General features: G+C 39.6%; 1 protein-coding gene and 1 long non-coding RNA gene across 3 annotated transcripts in view; one reads left to right on the top strand and one right to left on the bottom strand.

Moving 5' to 3' along the window:
- Nucleotides 1-138: 138 nt before the first annotated feature.
- Nucleotides 139-17,452, bottom strand: part of LOC137853238 (uncharacterized) — a 32,336-nt gene continuing 15,022 nt past the window's right edge. Inside the window, exons 6-10 of the long non-coding RNA XR_011094343.1 lie at nucleotides 15,033-15,162; nucleotides 3,107-3,202; nucleotides 2,591-2,673; nucleotides 1,836-1,965; nucleotides 139-1,289 (exon numbers count right to left, since the gene is read on the bottom strand). This is a non-coding gene — a long non-coding RNA (uncharacterized lncRNA). The remainder of the gene's footprint in view (nucleotides 1,290-1,835; nucleotides 1,966-2,590; nucleotides 2,674-3,106; nucleotides 3,203-15,032; nucleotides 15,163-17,452) is intronic.
- FAM161A (FAM161 centrosomal protein A) lies at nucleotides 1,355-10,714 on the top strand. 2 transcript variants are annotated; one of them, XM_068675376.1, is made up of 7 exons: nucleotides 1,355-1,472; nucleotides 2,320-2,567; nucleotides 2,874-4,052; nucleotides 4,463-4,630; nucleotides 6,603-6,702; nucleotides 7,706-7,854; nucleotides 8,500-10,714. In XM_068675376.1, exons 1-7 carry the CDS (start codon nucleotides 1,401-1,403, stop codon nucleotides 8,963-8,965), a joined length of 2,382 nt encoding a protein of 793 aa, XP_068531477.1. In that variant the 5' UTR covers nucleotides 1,355-1,400; the 3' UTR covers nucleotides 8,966-10,714. The 2 variants fall into 2 exon arrangements, with proteins under 2 accessions (XP_068531477.1, XP_068531478.1); XM_068675377.1 differs by lacking the exon at nucleotides 4,463-4,630.

The raw sequence follows: 17,452 nt of genomic DNA, 5'->3' as shown, positions 1-17,452 counted from the left end.
TACTGTGTAGTTCTGATGAAAATAAGGTAACATTTTTAACGTTGCTTTCCAGACTATTTAGCTCTTGTAAAAATATATTCTGAAAATGCCATTGAACTTCCACAACTTACACTGTATTACCACAGTAGTTTAGAATTGCTTTTCCTTGAGTTATCCACAGTGGAGTGGTACTTCCTTTTCATTAGATCTGGTTCAACGTTTGAATTGTAGCTGTAAGAATACTATCACCTTCCTTGCCATGCTTTGTCGTCTGGAGACTGCTTTGGTTTCTGATACTACCCTACAACATCTTTCCATTAAATTTTATTTAAAATTGGTTTTGGTTACCCAGTGCAGCACTCTATTGTAGTATTTAAATCTTAATTGTTTTTTTGTTTTTTTTTTTTCTTCTGTCATGGTGTTCAACTCCCTTTTCTGTTTAGGAAAAGCCTGGGAATGAAACGGGACAGCTCAAGTAATGTACATGTGTATATACACAAACTCAGGGAAAAGTCAAATTACCAACTATACATTTTTATACTGATGCAAATAATGCTCTGTGAAGGAATTCATAGAATAAACATCACCATCTGTTAGTATCTAAAGGAAATAACTGCCCTTGTTGAGAAAGGCAGTATTGCATTACTCGTGCATCAGTACAGGAGCAAGCACAGTGCACATAAGTGAGCCAGTTCAGTAGGGAGAGCTGTAACCTACCTCAGCTACCAGGAAAGCCCTGGATTCCCCAGGTTTTGTACAAATAAGAGATAGTTTGTGTCAAATATATTTCACAGTTTTGAATGTTTATAATTTTTAATTTTGAATGTTTTAAAAATTATTTCTACTCAGGCCTGAGCTGTGAGTTAACCCTTTAATTCTCAGTATTGCTAGAATTGCCACGTTCCTCTTTGGTTAAGGAACTTACTTCCTGACTTAAAAGCTACAGCTCTTGAGGAAGAAATGTAAGTTAAGTTTCCACTGCTCTTTTGACTGGCTACTGAAATACTTTGCTATGATTTAAAGCTAAGTATGACAATCAGAATATATATATATAGTTAAAGGGACAATCAATGGGGACAGTAGCATTCTGTGCATGTTATTTAATGCCTGGTTAAACGTACAAATCACACTTCATAACGGGATTACTTACAGCAAACACGTCTCAAACTGACTTTGCCAATGTGGGTGCCAGCTCTGGTGAGGGCTTGCCCATCGCTTCAAGCTTCCAATTGTGGACACGACTCCCACGCGCTGTGTCCAGCGGCGTCGTTTTTTCACGGGTGTCTTTACGTTGTGAAGGGCTGGGATTTCTGGCAGTAGCGAGGCAGAGGCGTGGGGCCCCGCCTGCGCTCGCTAATCCCGGCTCCCCCCGCAGCGAGGCGGGCCCTGAGCGAGCCGGGACCGGCCCCAGCGCCGGAGCCATGGCAGCCGTGCCTGCGGCCCCCGGGCCCCGCTCCCCTCCCGGCGCCAGCAGCCGGGCCCCGGCCGCCCAGGTACCGCCGGCACGGGCACGGGGAGCAGGGAAGGGCGGCCGGGGGGAGCTGCTGGGCCCTTAAGCCCCGCGGCTGGCTGAGAGGGGTGGAGGAAGGGTTAGTGCCGAAAGCCGGGGGAAGGGTTTGGGGCTTGGCGGGTGGGGGATGATGCAAAGAAAAGAAAGAAAAAAAAAGTGTGGAAGGGTGTTATGCTATTTGTTGTGCTGTTTTTAGGTGAAGGAACTGGTCCCGTAGCTTCCTTAAGCAGCGCTTAACGTAATGCAAAGGAAGCCTTTTTAATGCAGCCTAACCTGGGTTTGACAGCACTGGTTATTAGACTTGTGCAAGCTCTCCGAAGGGTGAGCCACCATGCAGCATGCTTACCTCCACACAAGGGCGGGCTGCCCAGCGCTGTTTGAACTGAAGCTTGTGCAGATCCCGCTCACAGCACAGCATGTCACAGAAATGGCTAAAGCAGCGTTCCTACAGCACCTAGTGACTTGACTTCAGAATGCTGCAAGACACAGAAGGGCGGTTTGTGGTTTAAGGCTTTTTTTAGAGCTGTGTACTGAGCAAGGAAGGATTACGCTTTTTTTCTTTTTTTTTAACAAAATGGCCAAGCTTTTTTTCTTCTGATAAATCCTTGATCTCATTTCCTGATACAAACACATTGATTACAGAGACAGACTTCAGTAGCCTCAGGATGTAAATTATTATACAATAAGATTATTCCATGTGACTCACGTGAAAATCCTTATCCAGGTATCTATGTGGTGTTAGTGCTTCATGCATTAGACAAATAAAGCAATGTTAAACACATTGTTGCTCTTCATCCTAAGAATCAGAAAAATTTACAAATCTCTTCTAGGATGCTCTTGATGTGGATTCAAATGCTGACAGAGAGCAGACCCTCCCTCTACATGGAGACAGTAACAAATGGATAGACTTTTCCAAAATGTGCACTTCTAATCAAGAATATTACTTGAAGCTAGAAGAGTTGAAGAATGCCCATGTGGAGACCATGGCAAAGTTAGAAAGTATGTATCGGAATAAACTCTATTTAAAAGGAGTACAGCCTGTGGCCAGGAAAGATGCTGCTTCTAATGGGTGTTGCAGGTAAGTTTTGGGGTACCTCTTACCTGAAGGTTCTCAAGTGCTTTGCAGACACCAGTAAATACAGCAGTTTTTTGCTGCAGCTGGAAAATGTTACTCTCCCCCTTTCCTATAAGCAGATCATTACAGAAAAGTTAATTAAGTTAATTATAATCATTAAAATGCTTATTCACCTTGAGATCTACAATGTGTACATGGCAGGGACTCGGCAATGTGTCTAGTAAAGCACAGGTTTTTTTTAATTTGCATTAATATTGGACTGGACTCAAAACAGCTTTTTTTTTTTTTCTTTTTCTTCCCTTTTTTAAGGCCAACTTGGGAGAAGAGCTCATATCAGCCTCTAAATTTGCACAAATCCTTCTCTGACTCTGACTTAAGCGATCCCTTAGGCTCAGGTGTATCTGGTGGGTCTGACAAAGAATTAGCATTTGAAGAAAACGGTAGTGAAACTGGATCATCATCATTTGCTAAGCAACGGATTGAAAAAATGTGGGACGGGTTCTCTGTGGAAGACTACATTGCCCGAACCAAACACAGCTTACCAAACTCGCCGGTCTTCAGAATGACGCGGAAGAAGCAGAAGGCATGGTCACCAAAAGTGACTGTGCCCAAGCCTTTCCAGATGACCATTCGAGAAGCTAGAAAAAAAGAACAGAACGTCAAATCAAAGTCCCAGATTGAAATGGAAAATAACTTACTGAAGAAGCAGCTGGAGGAAGAAGCGGAGTGTCAGAAAAAATTCCGAGCTAACCCAGTGCCCGCTGCAGTCTTCCTTCCGCTCTACCATGAAATCATACAAAGAAATGAAGAGCGCAGGAAGTCCGTGAAAGAGAGAAGCAAACTCAAGCTCTTGGCTTCTCAGAAGCCATTTAAATTCATTGAAAGAGAGAAGCAAAGGAATGAAATTAGGAAAATGCAATTAAGAGACCTTTCCACACCTGAAAAGAAACCAAAACCATTCAAAGCAAAACCAATTCCTAAATGTGTTTATAGTCCAGCTGTTAATGACAAGTTACAGGAGGAAGAGCTCTACAGAGAAATTAGGATTAGAATGAGAGCTGAGGAGTTGCTGCGTAATTCATCCCTACCCACCAGCAGGCTGGCTTTAAAGAACACCAATAAAAAGAAGAAACACAAGTGCGTGGAACCAAAGGAGACAGAACATAAACCCAAGATCAAACCAGATGTTCCAGATTTTGAACGACTCCACCAGAAATTTCAGAAACGGCTCCTGCAAAAAAAACAGGTGAAACACCTTACAGTCTGTGAACCATTTGATCTTCGTACTCCACACATTCCTTCAAACAAGGGGAAGATTTTGAGGGACATTCAAGAGGATGAAGAAAGGTTGAAGGAAACACGCTGGCCATACACCTCTCCAAGACGTAAACCTCAAACGAGAGGTGCAAATTCACCTCTCTCGGGATTTGGAGAATCTAAATCACCAAAAATCACTCAATCCACACAACGAAGGCTACAAGCCATCAGGTGACCACTTTAGTGATGTTCTGCATTTTATAAATACTTAGAGTAGACTTCTTTTGTACTTCTACAGATGTCGTTAATTCTTCCGTACAGTGAATATGAGACTTAAATATATTAAGTTTTATACTATAATTAAGTCCTTACACTAAAATACTGAATACAGGACTTCATTAGTATTTGATTTTTCCAAAACCAGTAGTGCATATTTCTGAACGTGCCCACAGGAAAGGGACAAACGACTGCAGTTTCCCAAGTTACACCTGAATCCCTTACAATGGCGTGTATCACGTGCCCTTTTACACCAACCCTGTTTTCACTCTTTTTTTTCCTTTGAATTTCCTTTACCAAAACTTCCTTTGAAGTCTTGCTCTTGCTTCCAAATGAATTCAGTTTTAGTTTATTTTTCCACCCAGGAATTCACTTGAGGAAAAGAGAAAGCTGGAAGAACAACAAAAAAGAAACAGGACAAAGCAGAAACAAAGAACGAAAAAACTGCAGAAAATTGTTACAACTCGGGCTGAGGCCAATGACCCACATCAGAGCCTAGCTCAGATGTCTAAATCCAAATTAGAAACATTCAGGTATATTGTTTCATTCCCCTGAATCCTGAACCTCTGAATTTACATTGTATGTTAAGCATACAATGTAAAAAATAGCAGAGTTTAAGTGTATGAAATTACTCATTTGATAAATTATACACTGTACCAGCAGCTAGTTAAAAACAAATGTGGCCAAATTTAGTATCGCAACTGGGAAAACTGCTGCCCATTCTAATATCTCAGTCTATACCTTCTACTTCATAGTGTTACAGACCAGCTAACGGGAGAGTCCAGTCTTTTCTAAATTGACGTACCAAGTAGCAATGAAAGTTAAGTTTAAAAAATGGTAAGGAAAAGGTGTAGCGTAATTGCAGAACATCCTTGAGAGTGCTGGGTTGGCAGATGTTGATATGGCTGCACAATTCATTTCTTTGTCCTAATAGTTCCCCACTTCAGAAAGAAAAGCAAAATAGTAGTATTACTTGAGTTTAGCACTTGTATCAACAGTAAAGCAGGAAGCTGCCACGTAGTCCAAAGACAGATGAAGCCAAAGCACGGAGAAGAAACAGCAATGGTCTAGGAGAAGTGGGGCTTAGGTAGGGTCCTGGACAGCAGAGATGCATCAGTAGAGATGCAGAACAAAAGGGACAGTCCCTTCTAATTATTGTGTCAGTCAGAGTTCAAGCCCAATGCTTTCTGGACATGACCAGCAGGTACTGTTAATAACAGGAGCTTTATAATGCAATCGTGCCTGGGCAGATGATCTGCTGACTCTGGGACAGAAGCAGAAAGCAACCTGAATTACAGCAGCAAGGTGGAGAATTAGGAAAGACAGTGGGTGTATTTACGGATTTGATTTAAGTTCATTCAACAGCAGACTTCACATTACAGTATTTAGCTTAATCAGATTTTAGGAGTATAGTGAAAAAACTCACACTTAATTCTTCTCTGCACATAAAATGATGCTATTACAAAGCAAGACTCCTTCCCTAGTGCTGATGCATTAAGGGTGGTACAAGTGCTTAACTTGATAATGCTTATTGCAACATGGGCTGGGTAATAAGGTACATTAATGTAAGTGCTCTTCTAACAGATAATTGGGTTTGTAGAAAGCCTTCTGAGAGAGCAAGCACGTAGAAACAATGAAGTTCACTCCCTTAAAATGGTAAATAACTTGCCTTAATGCACAGCCATATTCAGAGAGTGGTAGGGGAAGAGGAGGCGGGGAAGAGAGATGTCCCCGAGCTCTCATACCCTCCCTTCAGTGCCTGACCTGGTAACGCTAGAGCTGGCCCAGTGCAGATGAACGTCGACCCAGCAAGATTTAGGAACGGAGGTGCAGCACCACGTGAACACAGCCATGTTATTTCCAGGGCCAGTGCAGCCCCCCTTCAGCTATGCTTAAGCTAATTAGTGAGTCCTGTAGTGCTTCATGCTACAGCCCCTGACACGTCCTCTGCTTCGTTTGCCAGCACTCCAGGTTGCAAAGAACTTGGGAGCTCAGGTACAACCCTGAGCTGGCTCCATGTGTTCCCACACTGCCTGACAAAATAATCCGTGTTAGAACTGAGGCAATGAACTAGATCTGCAAGAACTAGCTCCAAATTTTATGGGGCCAGTGTTAAAGCCTTAAGGGATGTGAATCAACAGTGCATCATCAGGGTCTTTGTCACACACACGGGATTACAGCCCATGCTAGCTGGATTAGCAAGGACTTGCTATGACCTGAGCTATCATTTCAGCTGACGAAGCAACGGTTCTGTCATCCCACCACACTGAGACCTTGACAAAGCAGCTAGGAAAAAAGGGTACTATGATCCAGAACATAGCCACCCTTCTTGTTAGAAGAGGGGTTGGTAAAATAGCAAAAGATTCTTCCATCATAAAAAACTTATCTTTTATATATTTTTAAGTAGGACAACATTAAGTTTGTCATAAGCAATTCGACTTTGGTCTGCTGTAGGAAATTACTTCTTCTATTATAGACAATAATCATTTGTTGTATTTCCCTTAGGAATTACGAGAAGCAGAGAATGCAAGAATATTTGCAAGAGTTACAAGAAATGGAAGAAAGAGTAAACCAAAGGCCATTGCTTTTGGAAAGAGTCACTCAGGTTGTCTTGCTTCTCCGTTCTTTTTAATGTCATCTTCAATTACTGTGTATAGCACTTGTAGTCAGTCAAGCATTTTTAGAAGGTATTTGAACACTATTTTTTCGGCCAGTATTTGTCCATTCTAATCTCCATTGCTCCACCTCTGTGTAAATATTATTTTTCTGTAAGTGTTCACGGCAGGCTTGCACAGGGAGGAGAGGTGGCTGTTCTAAACATGTCATCTGATTCAATTATAACACAGCTGTAAATAAAACAAGAACATACGGCAAAAACATGAGAGGTTTAAGTTGGGAAAAGTGCTAAGAGAACTCAAGCATTCTTCATGTCTACTGTGAAGCTGAGATGCAGTATTTTAATTTCTCCATTTCCTTACAACCACGTGGTGGTAGTGTAGTCCCTGACTGTGTGACAAGCACAGAGAGATACCAAGTTGTACCTCACCAGTTCCCTTGTCCCTTCTGCGTGTGCTCCTTGGTCTGCCACCACTGCAGGGGCAGGAACATTAATGCAGATTGGACAAGTCCTCCTCACTCAGGTGTTACCTGGAGGTCTAGAGTTCACCCCCTCCATTTCAGAGACAGAGATACAGATCTAGGCCATTCATCAGAGAGCACTGTAAGAGGGTAAACCAATACCATCTTTTTGAGCAGCAGCTCCCCCAGAGGGAAGACAGAAGGAGAAGGGGGAAGGGAGAAGCCCTAGGAAAACTACTTCTGATTTTTCCTATCTGCACCTTCTTCCTCCTCCCTCAGTAACAGCATACAGACTATAGAGCTTTTCATTACTCAGTGGGTGCAGGGAGCAATCTGCATTTAAACTAGTAAAGGAAAAAGGAGGAAAACCTGGTATAAAATTTTCATGTGGTTTTGCCATTCTCCCCTGCAGTTAATAATTCAACTTGCCAGATGCAAATTAGGAAACAGAGTATTAATAAACAAAAGTATCTGAAGACAGGCCATTTAATGCATTTAGATAATACTTAACCATTGTGTTTTTCCTACAGAAAAATGCCAGAATAGCTGCAGAAAAGCATTATTCTAATACACTGAGAGCTCTGGGGGTATGTCCAGAGTTTGTTTCAAAGAAAGGACAAACAACTAAATTGCTAGGATGCTCCAATGCTGAAGATTTTGGTCTTGATGTCAAAGAAAGGTAGAGATTACTGAAGGCTTTTTTTTTTTTTTTTTTTTTTTGCCACTACATATCTAGAAATTAGAAAGTCATTTTCAGTGTTGAGAAAATTATTTGCAGTATCTCCCAGGTAAATATTTTACTGGATATAGTTAGTAATACTAATGCTAGCATTACTGTACATTTTACTGTTTTTCCTGAATTAAATATCATTTCGTAAATCCAAGGAGAGCACTGGTAATGCTACACACAAGGCATTTCAAAGAAAAATGAAGAATAAGAAACATTTTTGGTTGGTTCCTTTTACCAAAAATTCTGGCAGGTTGCTGAGAAGTCATTTCATACTGCATTACTTTTACTGTTTTTTTAAAGTAAGCCTTATAAAAATACTTCTCAATATGCATTCAATATTATGACGTAATACCTAATTAGATATGGAAAAAATGAAAAATAAATGGAAAAATTAATATATATATGTAAGTAATACTGTTACTGTCTAGCATAAAAGCAGACTCTAGTATCCCCCCTTCCCTTTTCCTTCACCAATTACACTCCAGCCAAGTCTACCAGGATTTGTCCTAGATTACCTGAAGGGCGTAATCCTTTAAAAGCTACTTTAAAACACATTACCTGAAAATAAAAATAACATACAAATTGTCTTTTCAGAGCCAACAAGGATAAAGTGAAAGAAAGGGAATCCTTCCTTTCAGCAGAAGCAGTTGACATCAGCCCTCAGGCTGAGCAGTCCTGCGAGGAGGAGGAAGAGAAGAGAGAAGGTGTCAGAGCTTCCACAAAAGACAGTAAATCCAGTGAGGCAGAGGACGAGGAGGAGACCAGAGCCAGCCCTCACGTTCAGCAGCCTTGCCACACAGGGGAGGCCAGCCCCAGTTCTGACCAACACTGTGAAGAGGAGGATGGGGAAGCAAAGGCAGGCCTTCCACGTGACCATTCCCTGGAGGAGGAGGAAGATGAGGAGGAGAATCGGTCAAGACCTAGCTCTCAGTCTGACCGGTCCCCTGAGCCGCAAGAGGGTCAGTCCGACCCTGAAGCTGAGGGTGCCTTTGGGTACGAGGATGAGGAATACGAAAGTGATGATTCGGAAGAGAAAGACAGTGATGGTGAAGCTGACTGAAGGGCAGGCAGACAGGACAGGCTGGTGCTCAGGAACCTATTTCATTGCTGGCGGTGAAATAGACACTAAAGAAAAATTTGTCTTTTTGCTAGTGATATGAAATTTTGTGAATTTAAAGCTCTTAGCTTTGCAGTCTTTTTAGCACAGAAACCTTGTTGATTTTCCAGTGAGAAAGATCAAGTTATTCCTTTCCACCAAGAAAATTACTGATTCATCTTCTTTATTTTAGACCTCTGTGACATTAGTGCAGTTTGGTTCATAAAATTAACACCAAACAGTGGTTAAAAATAATGTCTTGCATGCTGTGTTGTTAACTACTGAGGTCTTAGCATGTTCAGCTTTTCCGTGTACTGGCAAAGCCAGCTGAGATTTTGGAGTAGCAATTTGCTATTATCAATGCCTCCCAGGCTCAAACATCGCAGTCCTTTTGGGCTCTGTTCCTGCAATATCTTCTAGGATGGCAACGAACTGGCAAGGGTTTGTTGTGCAAGACCTCTCATTGTTTTCAGCAGAGCAGCTGTAGACAACTGCAGTTAGACAAAATGGCCAAATTCATCTGTGCAGTTCCTCCCTCCTGCTCCCAGGGAGCTTGTTCTCTCCCCACTTAAGTGAGCTGAATTGGCTCAGTGATGGGTCAGAGGAGTGCCAGGGCCAGAAAAGAAGTGACTCCTTTTGGAGGAAACAAGCTGTTAGATCAACTTCAGTGTTTTGTTCAGCTAATATACAAAGAGCATCGCAGTTGCTGAAGGCTGTTCCTATAGAGAAGAAAAAAAGATGCACCAAAATACACTGAGAGGAGTCATTTAAACTCTTACAGAGCTTTTTAACATTTGTAGACAAGTGAGGTAGAAGAAAAGTCAGTAGAATATCTTGAGAAAAAAAACACGTTATGCTACCAGATCTTGTATTACTACCTAACCAAGATAGAAAATTGTGTTCTTTCCCCTCCATTTTGTTTTAAAGAGCTCTTCCTGTGATCATGTGAAATAGTCCATTACCATAATAACAAATGCCGACATTAAGTTTCTTTATTGAGATAGTAAGCATACTTTAAAAAGAGAACCTTACAACTCACCAACTGTAGTTGCATGGAAGTCTGCTAAGGAAGTGCTTTAGTACCTTTCTTCACACACTTGTTACTCAGGACTTCAGCTACTACACAACACAACATGCAAGTCGGTGTTTTTTTAGTTTAGTTTAGTTTTGTTTTTTGTTTGTTTGTTTTTCCCCTCTATATATATTGCTAGTGGCTTCTCCTACTGTTACTAGCTTTCCTGCTAACCTGTCAAATACAGTGTTAGGAAAGAAAGTAGAAGAAAACATTTATGTAACAAACCACAAATAAGGATTTCAAACAAGCTTTCTCTGCTTAGTAGAGAACAGTATACTATGACTTTGCACAAGCACTCAAAACACGTTCATTGAACAGTAAATATTATATTTCTTAAAACTAACGAGTTTGCAAAAGCATCTGCAATGACTAGGGATATGGGTTTGGCTTTTTTTGTTTGTTTTAGGTTGGGGAAGGGGAGTGTTGTTTGTTTTCCTCAGGTTTCCTTCCAAACTGCATGTAAAAGCACTAACTAAATCTATTATTTCTTCCTCCAGACTTTGAGAAACTGTGTCCTAGTGTTTGGATTTTTATCTTTCCTTTTTTTTTTTAATTTATTCTGAAGTGTGGCCTAACTAATATGAATTCTAAACTTATTTGTTTTATTTAAATAAAATTTCCATTGCATATTTATCTTATATTAAAATATTAATCATTGTTTCACAATTAAAATATTAGTTTACAATGAAGTTATACTTGACAACGCCACAATATAAACTCAATATTGGTTAGCTTGCGGTAATTATATGATAATTCTGAAAAGTTGTACAATATGTTATTGAATTTATAGCCACATATTACTGATATGTATCTCTTTTGGAAACAAGTTTTTGTTTGTTTTGAAAGAAAGCAGACAAGCTTCAGAGTGTTTTCTCATATAGAGATTATTTGAAGAATTTTCAAATCAGTCTATAAAATCTTAACACATTAACAAATTATACATTATATATTATACATTATATATTATACATTAACAATTATATGTATAATTGTTGAGCCAGTAAGACAGAGCATAAGAAATGTCACTGAAAACCTCATTTGAACTAGGAGGTAGCAAAAACAATCTTCAGAAGAACAGATTTAATGAACACATGGATAACTGTGATATAACAAGGAAGAGTTAAGCACAGCTTTTGGAGGTTATGCCTCAACTTTTCTGGCATGTCCAAAAGAGCCAAGCAGAACCATATGGACTAAGGAAATCCTGTTGATATGGTTTAACTAATTGACAATGTGCCATTAAAAGATCCCAAGTAAGCCAGCCTTACTGTACAAGAAGAAAGGTCCTCATGAATTAGTAATCACTTAAGCCATCAGGGAAGAAAAGGTCAATTTTAACAGTGTAAATGCACTTATCAGCAGACATTCAATGAGATTCACATTGTTCAACATACTCAGATGTGATCTGTAGTGCTGAGGCCACAGAGTATTCAATGCTATGATTAAATTCACCTGACTGCAAAGAACATGCCAAGTGATCTTATGAAGTGGAATGACAGAAGAGTAGATATCATTCATTTTTAGCAATTGCAAATAAATGCATGTGAGGGTAAAAAAAATATTCCTAGATTATACGATACCATATACTGGAAAAAATAAATTCCAGCATGAATACTGTGAGCAGTCCTGGCCCTCCCATCTTAAAAGGGATTGATTTATTTGTTATAGGACTGGAAGAATTCAACAAGAATGATCAAAGAAAAGGTGGGGTTTTCATTTGACAATAACATATATAGGATTCTTTAATTTGGAAAAAGAATATTAAACTCTGAGACATTAGGGCAACCACTTTGAGAAGCACAGATGTTGAAAAGGAAAGCAATGTGAAATCTAAATAAAAAAGCTATTCAGTAGTAGCATTACAAGCAAGAAAAAAATACTGTATGGATAAATAACACCCTAAGAAAATATATGGGGATAAGTACTCCAATAAGGATTTAAAAAGGAATGAAATAGCAATGAAAAGTCACATGAAAGAACAAAATGTGGAGAGACTGGTCAGGATGAATTAAATCTCATGAAGCAAGTACAGCAACAAAAGTTTCAGATATATGACTAAACAATAAAAAGAGGTGTGGATACCATACTGTCATGAGATGAACAGTAGGCAGGCCTAAAAGCTAAGTCTTCCCTCCCCAGCACAGTCAGGTGGATGATTTAAAATGTAGATGAGACAAGAAAAAGCTAAAAGGATAATGATGTTTAAATGAAGATGTCTGTATTTAATGAAAAAAAATACAGTAACCTCAGCACAAAAATTCAAATCCAGATGAGAGGTTTTGGTAAATTACCAAGATGTAGTATAGTACAATAGGAAAGCAGAATAAAATATGTACTGCTTTCTGTCAGAACTCAAATCTATTTAATGCAATTAACATGGAGAAAAATAATTCATTTGAATCACTAAGGATGATATAATAGAAACATTTTAAGGTAAGAAGCTCATTAAAGGACAGATTCTGAGTTATGCTTTCAGAGAAACTATCAGGAGGGAGATGAACAGAAGTTTCTCACAGATTATTGAATATTCTGACTAGTATTTTAATTAATGTCCAAAACACAGAAGTAGAAACATGTTCAAAAAATTTGCAAAGAAAATGAGGAAGGTGTATTTAAAAAGGATTAAAAATATCACATGGGAAGAAGAGGATCACTTTGTAGACTGTACTCTTAAATAAGTATTTCAAAGTGCAGGAATAACTTCTGTAACGGGAATTTGTCACCTAAAGCTATAAGAAGAAAGACCCAGATGACTTTTGGGCAACAGGTAATTGACCACAAATTCTCATCATAAAAAGGAAATCTAAAAATCTAAGGATGTGTCAGGCAAAATATTTCCAACAGGTTTGGAAGAACAGTACAAGCAAGTCTGCAAAGACATCCCTTCTGGGTTTCAAAGTAATTCTCACAATGCTGAATACAAGGTGGAGCCTTTTTTGGAAATTCCATACTAAGCTTCCCCCCCTTGCATCTGCTGACATCTGCCACAGGAAGCACAACATCCAGCTGGAATCCAACAAGGGTATGGGAGCAAGAAAAGATGCCACCATGGACTATTAGACAACACTTTGTGCTTTCAACAGACAACAGCCCCTCTTTTCAGTACGGTGTTTGTCTTTCAGTTTCTGACTTCCAAATCTCCCCTGCATTTCTCTAGCTTTCTTTGTATATATGGTACCACTTCCTCTAGAAACTATCTTCTGGAATTCATAATTACCAAAACATCAAGCAGGAGGTTACGTTCTCTTTTCCTTTAAGGAAAAATTATTGCATCATTACCTTCCTGAATTAAATATTGGAATTACACACAAGGTTACAGCTGCTGAAAAACAGATTAACAAAAAAAAAAAAATTGTTTTTGAAGAAAACTTTTAAAGTCATCACTAATTTGAAATGATTTAATTGTCTCATTTAGAGTCCTCGCACTTCCAGAATGGCAGAAAGCAAAATGTTTGCCTCAGTATAGCAGATACAGGTACTCCAAAAAATCAAACCATGCATTAAGAACTATTTCTGAAAGTATGTCTATAGATTTGCCCATAAATTTCTGTCAAACAAGGTTTGTATGCCAAATACATTTGTCCAGAAAGACCAACTAGTCCGTGATTACAAGAGATGGCAGATGCACGCTTACTAACTTAAAACATGCAGATAAAATTGGAAATGGCTTGAGGTCTGTTCAGTGGAATTTCAGTTTTACATCTCTGGTTGTATAATACATGTATTTTGCTAATTACTTGGCTTTGGGAGGAAAAGAAAAAAAAAAAAAAAAAAGCTCTTGCATATGCCAGCAAAACTCAAAATTGCTTCTTTCTTCAACAGGAATTCAAGGTATTTCAGAAATGCCAGTTTAAAACTAAGGCTTACAATAGTATCAGAAAAATTCCCCTCCCTACTTGTATACTAAAAAGACCATCAGTCAAATGTAGAAGCATAAAAATCAGGGATCGTGTAAGATGAACTGCGCAGATACAAAGAAAGTTGTGGGACCTGATGGACTGCTTTAGATATTAGTTTTGTATTACAGAGTAACAGCATTAAGAGGCTTCCAGCATGCTAAGTGTGCACAAACTCAGAAATAAATCCCTATTCCAGTCTTACAGGGCATCACCGCATACTTCAGAGGAAGTGCATCATGTTTACCCACAACGTTAATCCTTTCATGGGCAGCTGAACTCCCAAGAAAGGGCAGCTTTCTTCCCATCTTTTCCGCCTTGTTTTGCAGACCCTTCCGAGTCAAATTAAGTCATTAAATTAGCCCAGCCAAAAGGAGTGCTTGAGGTTAAAGGATGGGACGAACAAACAGGACTTCTCGCTTTTAGCAGTAGCCAGTTATGATAATCAGTGTCTCACAGTGCTGCATCCAAGGATTAGACACAGGAAAATCCCCCACATGCTTAAGTGGCTGTAGTACAGGGAGGACAGATGTCCACAGGCAAGAAACAGTTTTCTTTTCTGACAATTAAGACTGGCAACAAAACTGTGTTTAATTGCGTGAACAGATAAGGTACCATGGAAGCCAGTTGCCAACAAGACTAAAACCAAATATATTTGCCTTTGCACAGCTCCAAACTTGCTACTAATAGTTAGGGCTTACTAACAAGCCGATTACTAACAATAGTTACTAGGCAGGTTAGTAATAAGAAGGTTAGTAAGAGTAAGCAGGTTACTGATTAACAGTAAGTAACCCTACTGCAACACAGGTAGGAAATTCTGGTTTCCAGCATACTGAGCTGTTACAACCCCTGCCATTATCGCATTATTCGGCTCATTACTCTGTTTTCAAACACATCCCTCCACACTCACAGACATACATGGTTCTCGTGAAGGGCTTCTGATAACTTGCTATGCTTTTAGTGTATGTTTCATGCCACTGTACAATTTCTAGAGTGGATATAAACACAATTTCCTTTTGTATTAAGTAGTAAAAGCTAACAAACAAAAATCAGTTCTTACAGCTCTTGCTGCATCTCCTCCCTTCTGATTAAGTTCTTCTCTGTGGAGCTCAGTCCAGTAACACCTTTATACCTGAAGGCACTGGAACTTCTGAGGGCATCATCACAGCTGGTAAAGCAATGAGCAATACCTAAAAGGACAAAGACATTCACAAATTATTGCTTGGCCTCAGTTTAATTAGTTCATTCATTTTTATTTCAAAGGCATTTACAGCAATATAGTAGCAGAGGACAAGCCAACGATCAACAAGTTGATGTGATTTGCTGGTTTAGTAAAACCAAAACTTAAAAATTGTAAAGTCCATAAACATTCTTTACTACATTATGCTATTCCAGAGCTTGTGGTAAGCAACAATAATATTTAAAATGTACACGCACTTTACATACCTGTGTTCAGCCTAGCAATCCATCATAAAGCTTCAATAGAAAAGTAATATTTACTCATGACAGGAAATACACTGCAATAAATCAATTTTTTTTCAGAAAATCCTTCAGACAGCAAAAGCCTGTTTCTTTAAAGCTAGAATTAAAAAATGTGCTTATTAATCATCTCCAGAAGGAACAGAGAGCACATTTTCAAATTCTGGAACCTGTGGTCTCAAATTCCTAACATAAACTTTTAATACAAACTCTACCATGCTCACTCTAGATGAGAATAAAAGTTGAAGTGTCAGAACATCTTACTTACTTGCCTGAAAGTCTAGAAAGGGTATATCTGCCTTCAAGAAATCCTAAAATTATTAAGAAATGCCTATCAGTTGGTTCATAAAGTTGATAATTCAAAACTGTGAGAGTTCCTGAGGCAGTTGGATCAGAAACGTGAATACAAGAGAGCTGAGATATTTAGCAATTAATCATTTAAGCAATTATGCAGAAGTTTGTAGAGTTACCCACTATGAAGGTTAGCACGAACTATTACTTCCTGTAAAACTGTCCCTTCCATTTTTTCGGTGAGAATTTCCCATTTCCCTCGTTGACCAGATTCATAGTTGATTCCTGGCTGAAACCTTCCTTCTCCTCATATTCTGTTAATGCTAATTTCATTCAGTCCTAGCGAGCTGAGGCTGAGTTTCAGTCTCCCTGGGTAGCTGTCTGGGTACCTGTTTGCCTGCTCCAGCTTGTTGCTTCCCCTGAGAACATGCTCCTTCATAGCACACAAGCTCCCCTGTTCACACAGCCTCCTTCCCACTGAAAGGCAGCTCAGTGCTGCACAGAAATAGCCTTCAGCTTCAAACCAGCCACGCAACTTCACTCCTGGGGCTGAGAGGCTTCTGAGGGGGGTATCTGGACTTTTCGAATTGATGAAAACAGCTAGAGTTATTACTGACACCCATTCCTCACCAACTGCACGCACAAAACAATGAACGCTTCAAAACAAGAAACCAAGTTGCACTGTTCCCTTCAGAAGCCAAAAAACACATTTCAAGTCTGGGGAAGAATGAACCTATTCAGTGTCTTTACATGTTTTTGAACACAGATATGCAAAACACGTGTACATTTTACATACCTGACCCAACATCCATTGGGCTGCACTGGGACATTGCTAACATCCCTGTATTTCCACCAAAAGCTGAGGCCAAGCTGTGTGAGGGAGATTCTTTCTCAAGGACTTTCTGTAGTTCCTCCACCTTCTCCAGAAGCAAACCATTTTCCATTCTTATCTACCAAACCAGACATGCTAATATATTAACTCATTAGAGAAAACAGCATCCTCTAAGCTTGTTATGTTTCTGAAGTTACTTACAAAACACAGGGATAATACACAGTAATGCCACTCTGCACTGGCTTGAGACGTGGTTATTTCCAAATAGCATTAGCTGGAAAATACCCATAGCTATGAACACCTTTAGCATTGTTGAGGCAGTACATTTTCTTTAAATAGAAAAAGTTGCTAAATTTTGTTCAACAGCTAGCTCTTTTTCAGACACCAAGCAGACTGTACAACACCAAAGCCTATCATCTAACCTCCTCACCCTAACGCCCAGCCAACAAGATGCTAAAATGGCACATGATTGAGCTCAGTGCCATTGTTTACCTGTCAAATACACTTGATTTAATACCAAGTTAAAAGAAAATTCACTTTGGAAGATGCTTCTAAGAAACAAATCCCTGCATAAGTCCTCTCTCCAGGAGAGTTGCCACATCCTAAAGGACCTTCCATCCCCTGCTATTGCTGGCAGCCAGCTGAAGGGGCAGGAAATCCAAGTGGGGAATGCCCAGGTACACCGGGGGCCTTCCAGTATGCAGTCTTCCAGAGGACCTTCTGCACTGTTCTCATGCAAGACCTGTGTATTGACACAGAAGACTCCTAAAATACTGGCAAAAATCTTTGAATCCCTCAGACAGAAGAAGTTCTGGAAGGGCCAAGTATTAGGATTAATTAGCAAAGGCTGTCCTCATGGCAATTAGCCTGCAGATGAG

The sequence above is a fragment of the Anas acuta genome, chromosome 3 (genome assembly GCF_963932015.1).
Source record: "Anas acuta chromosome 3, bAnaAcu1.1, whole genome shotgun sequence".
In the NCBI taxonomy this organism is placed as follows: domain Eukaryota; kingdom Metazoa; phylum Chordata; class Aves; order Anseriformes; family Anatidae; genus Anas; species Anas acuta.
Note: the sequence above shows the minus strand (reverse complement) of the source record. Positions and strands in the feature narration are given on the sequence as shown.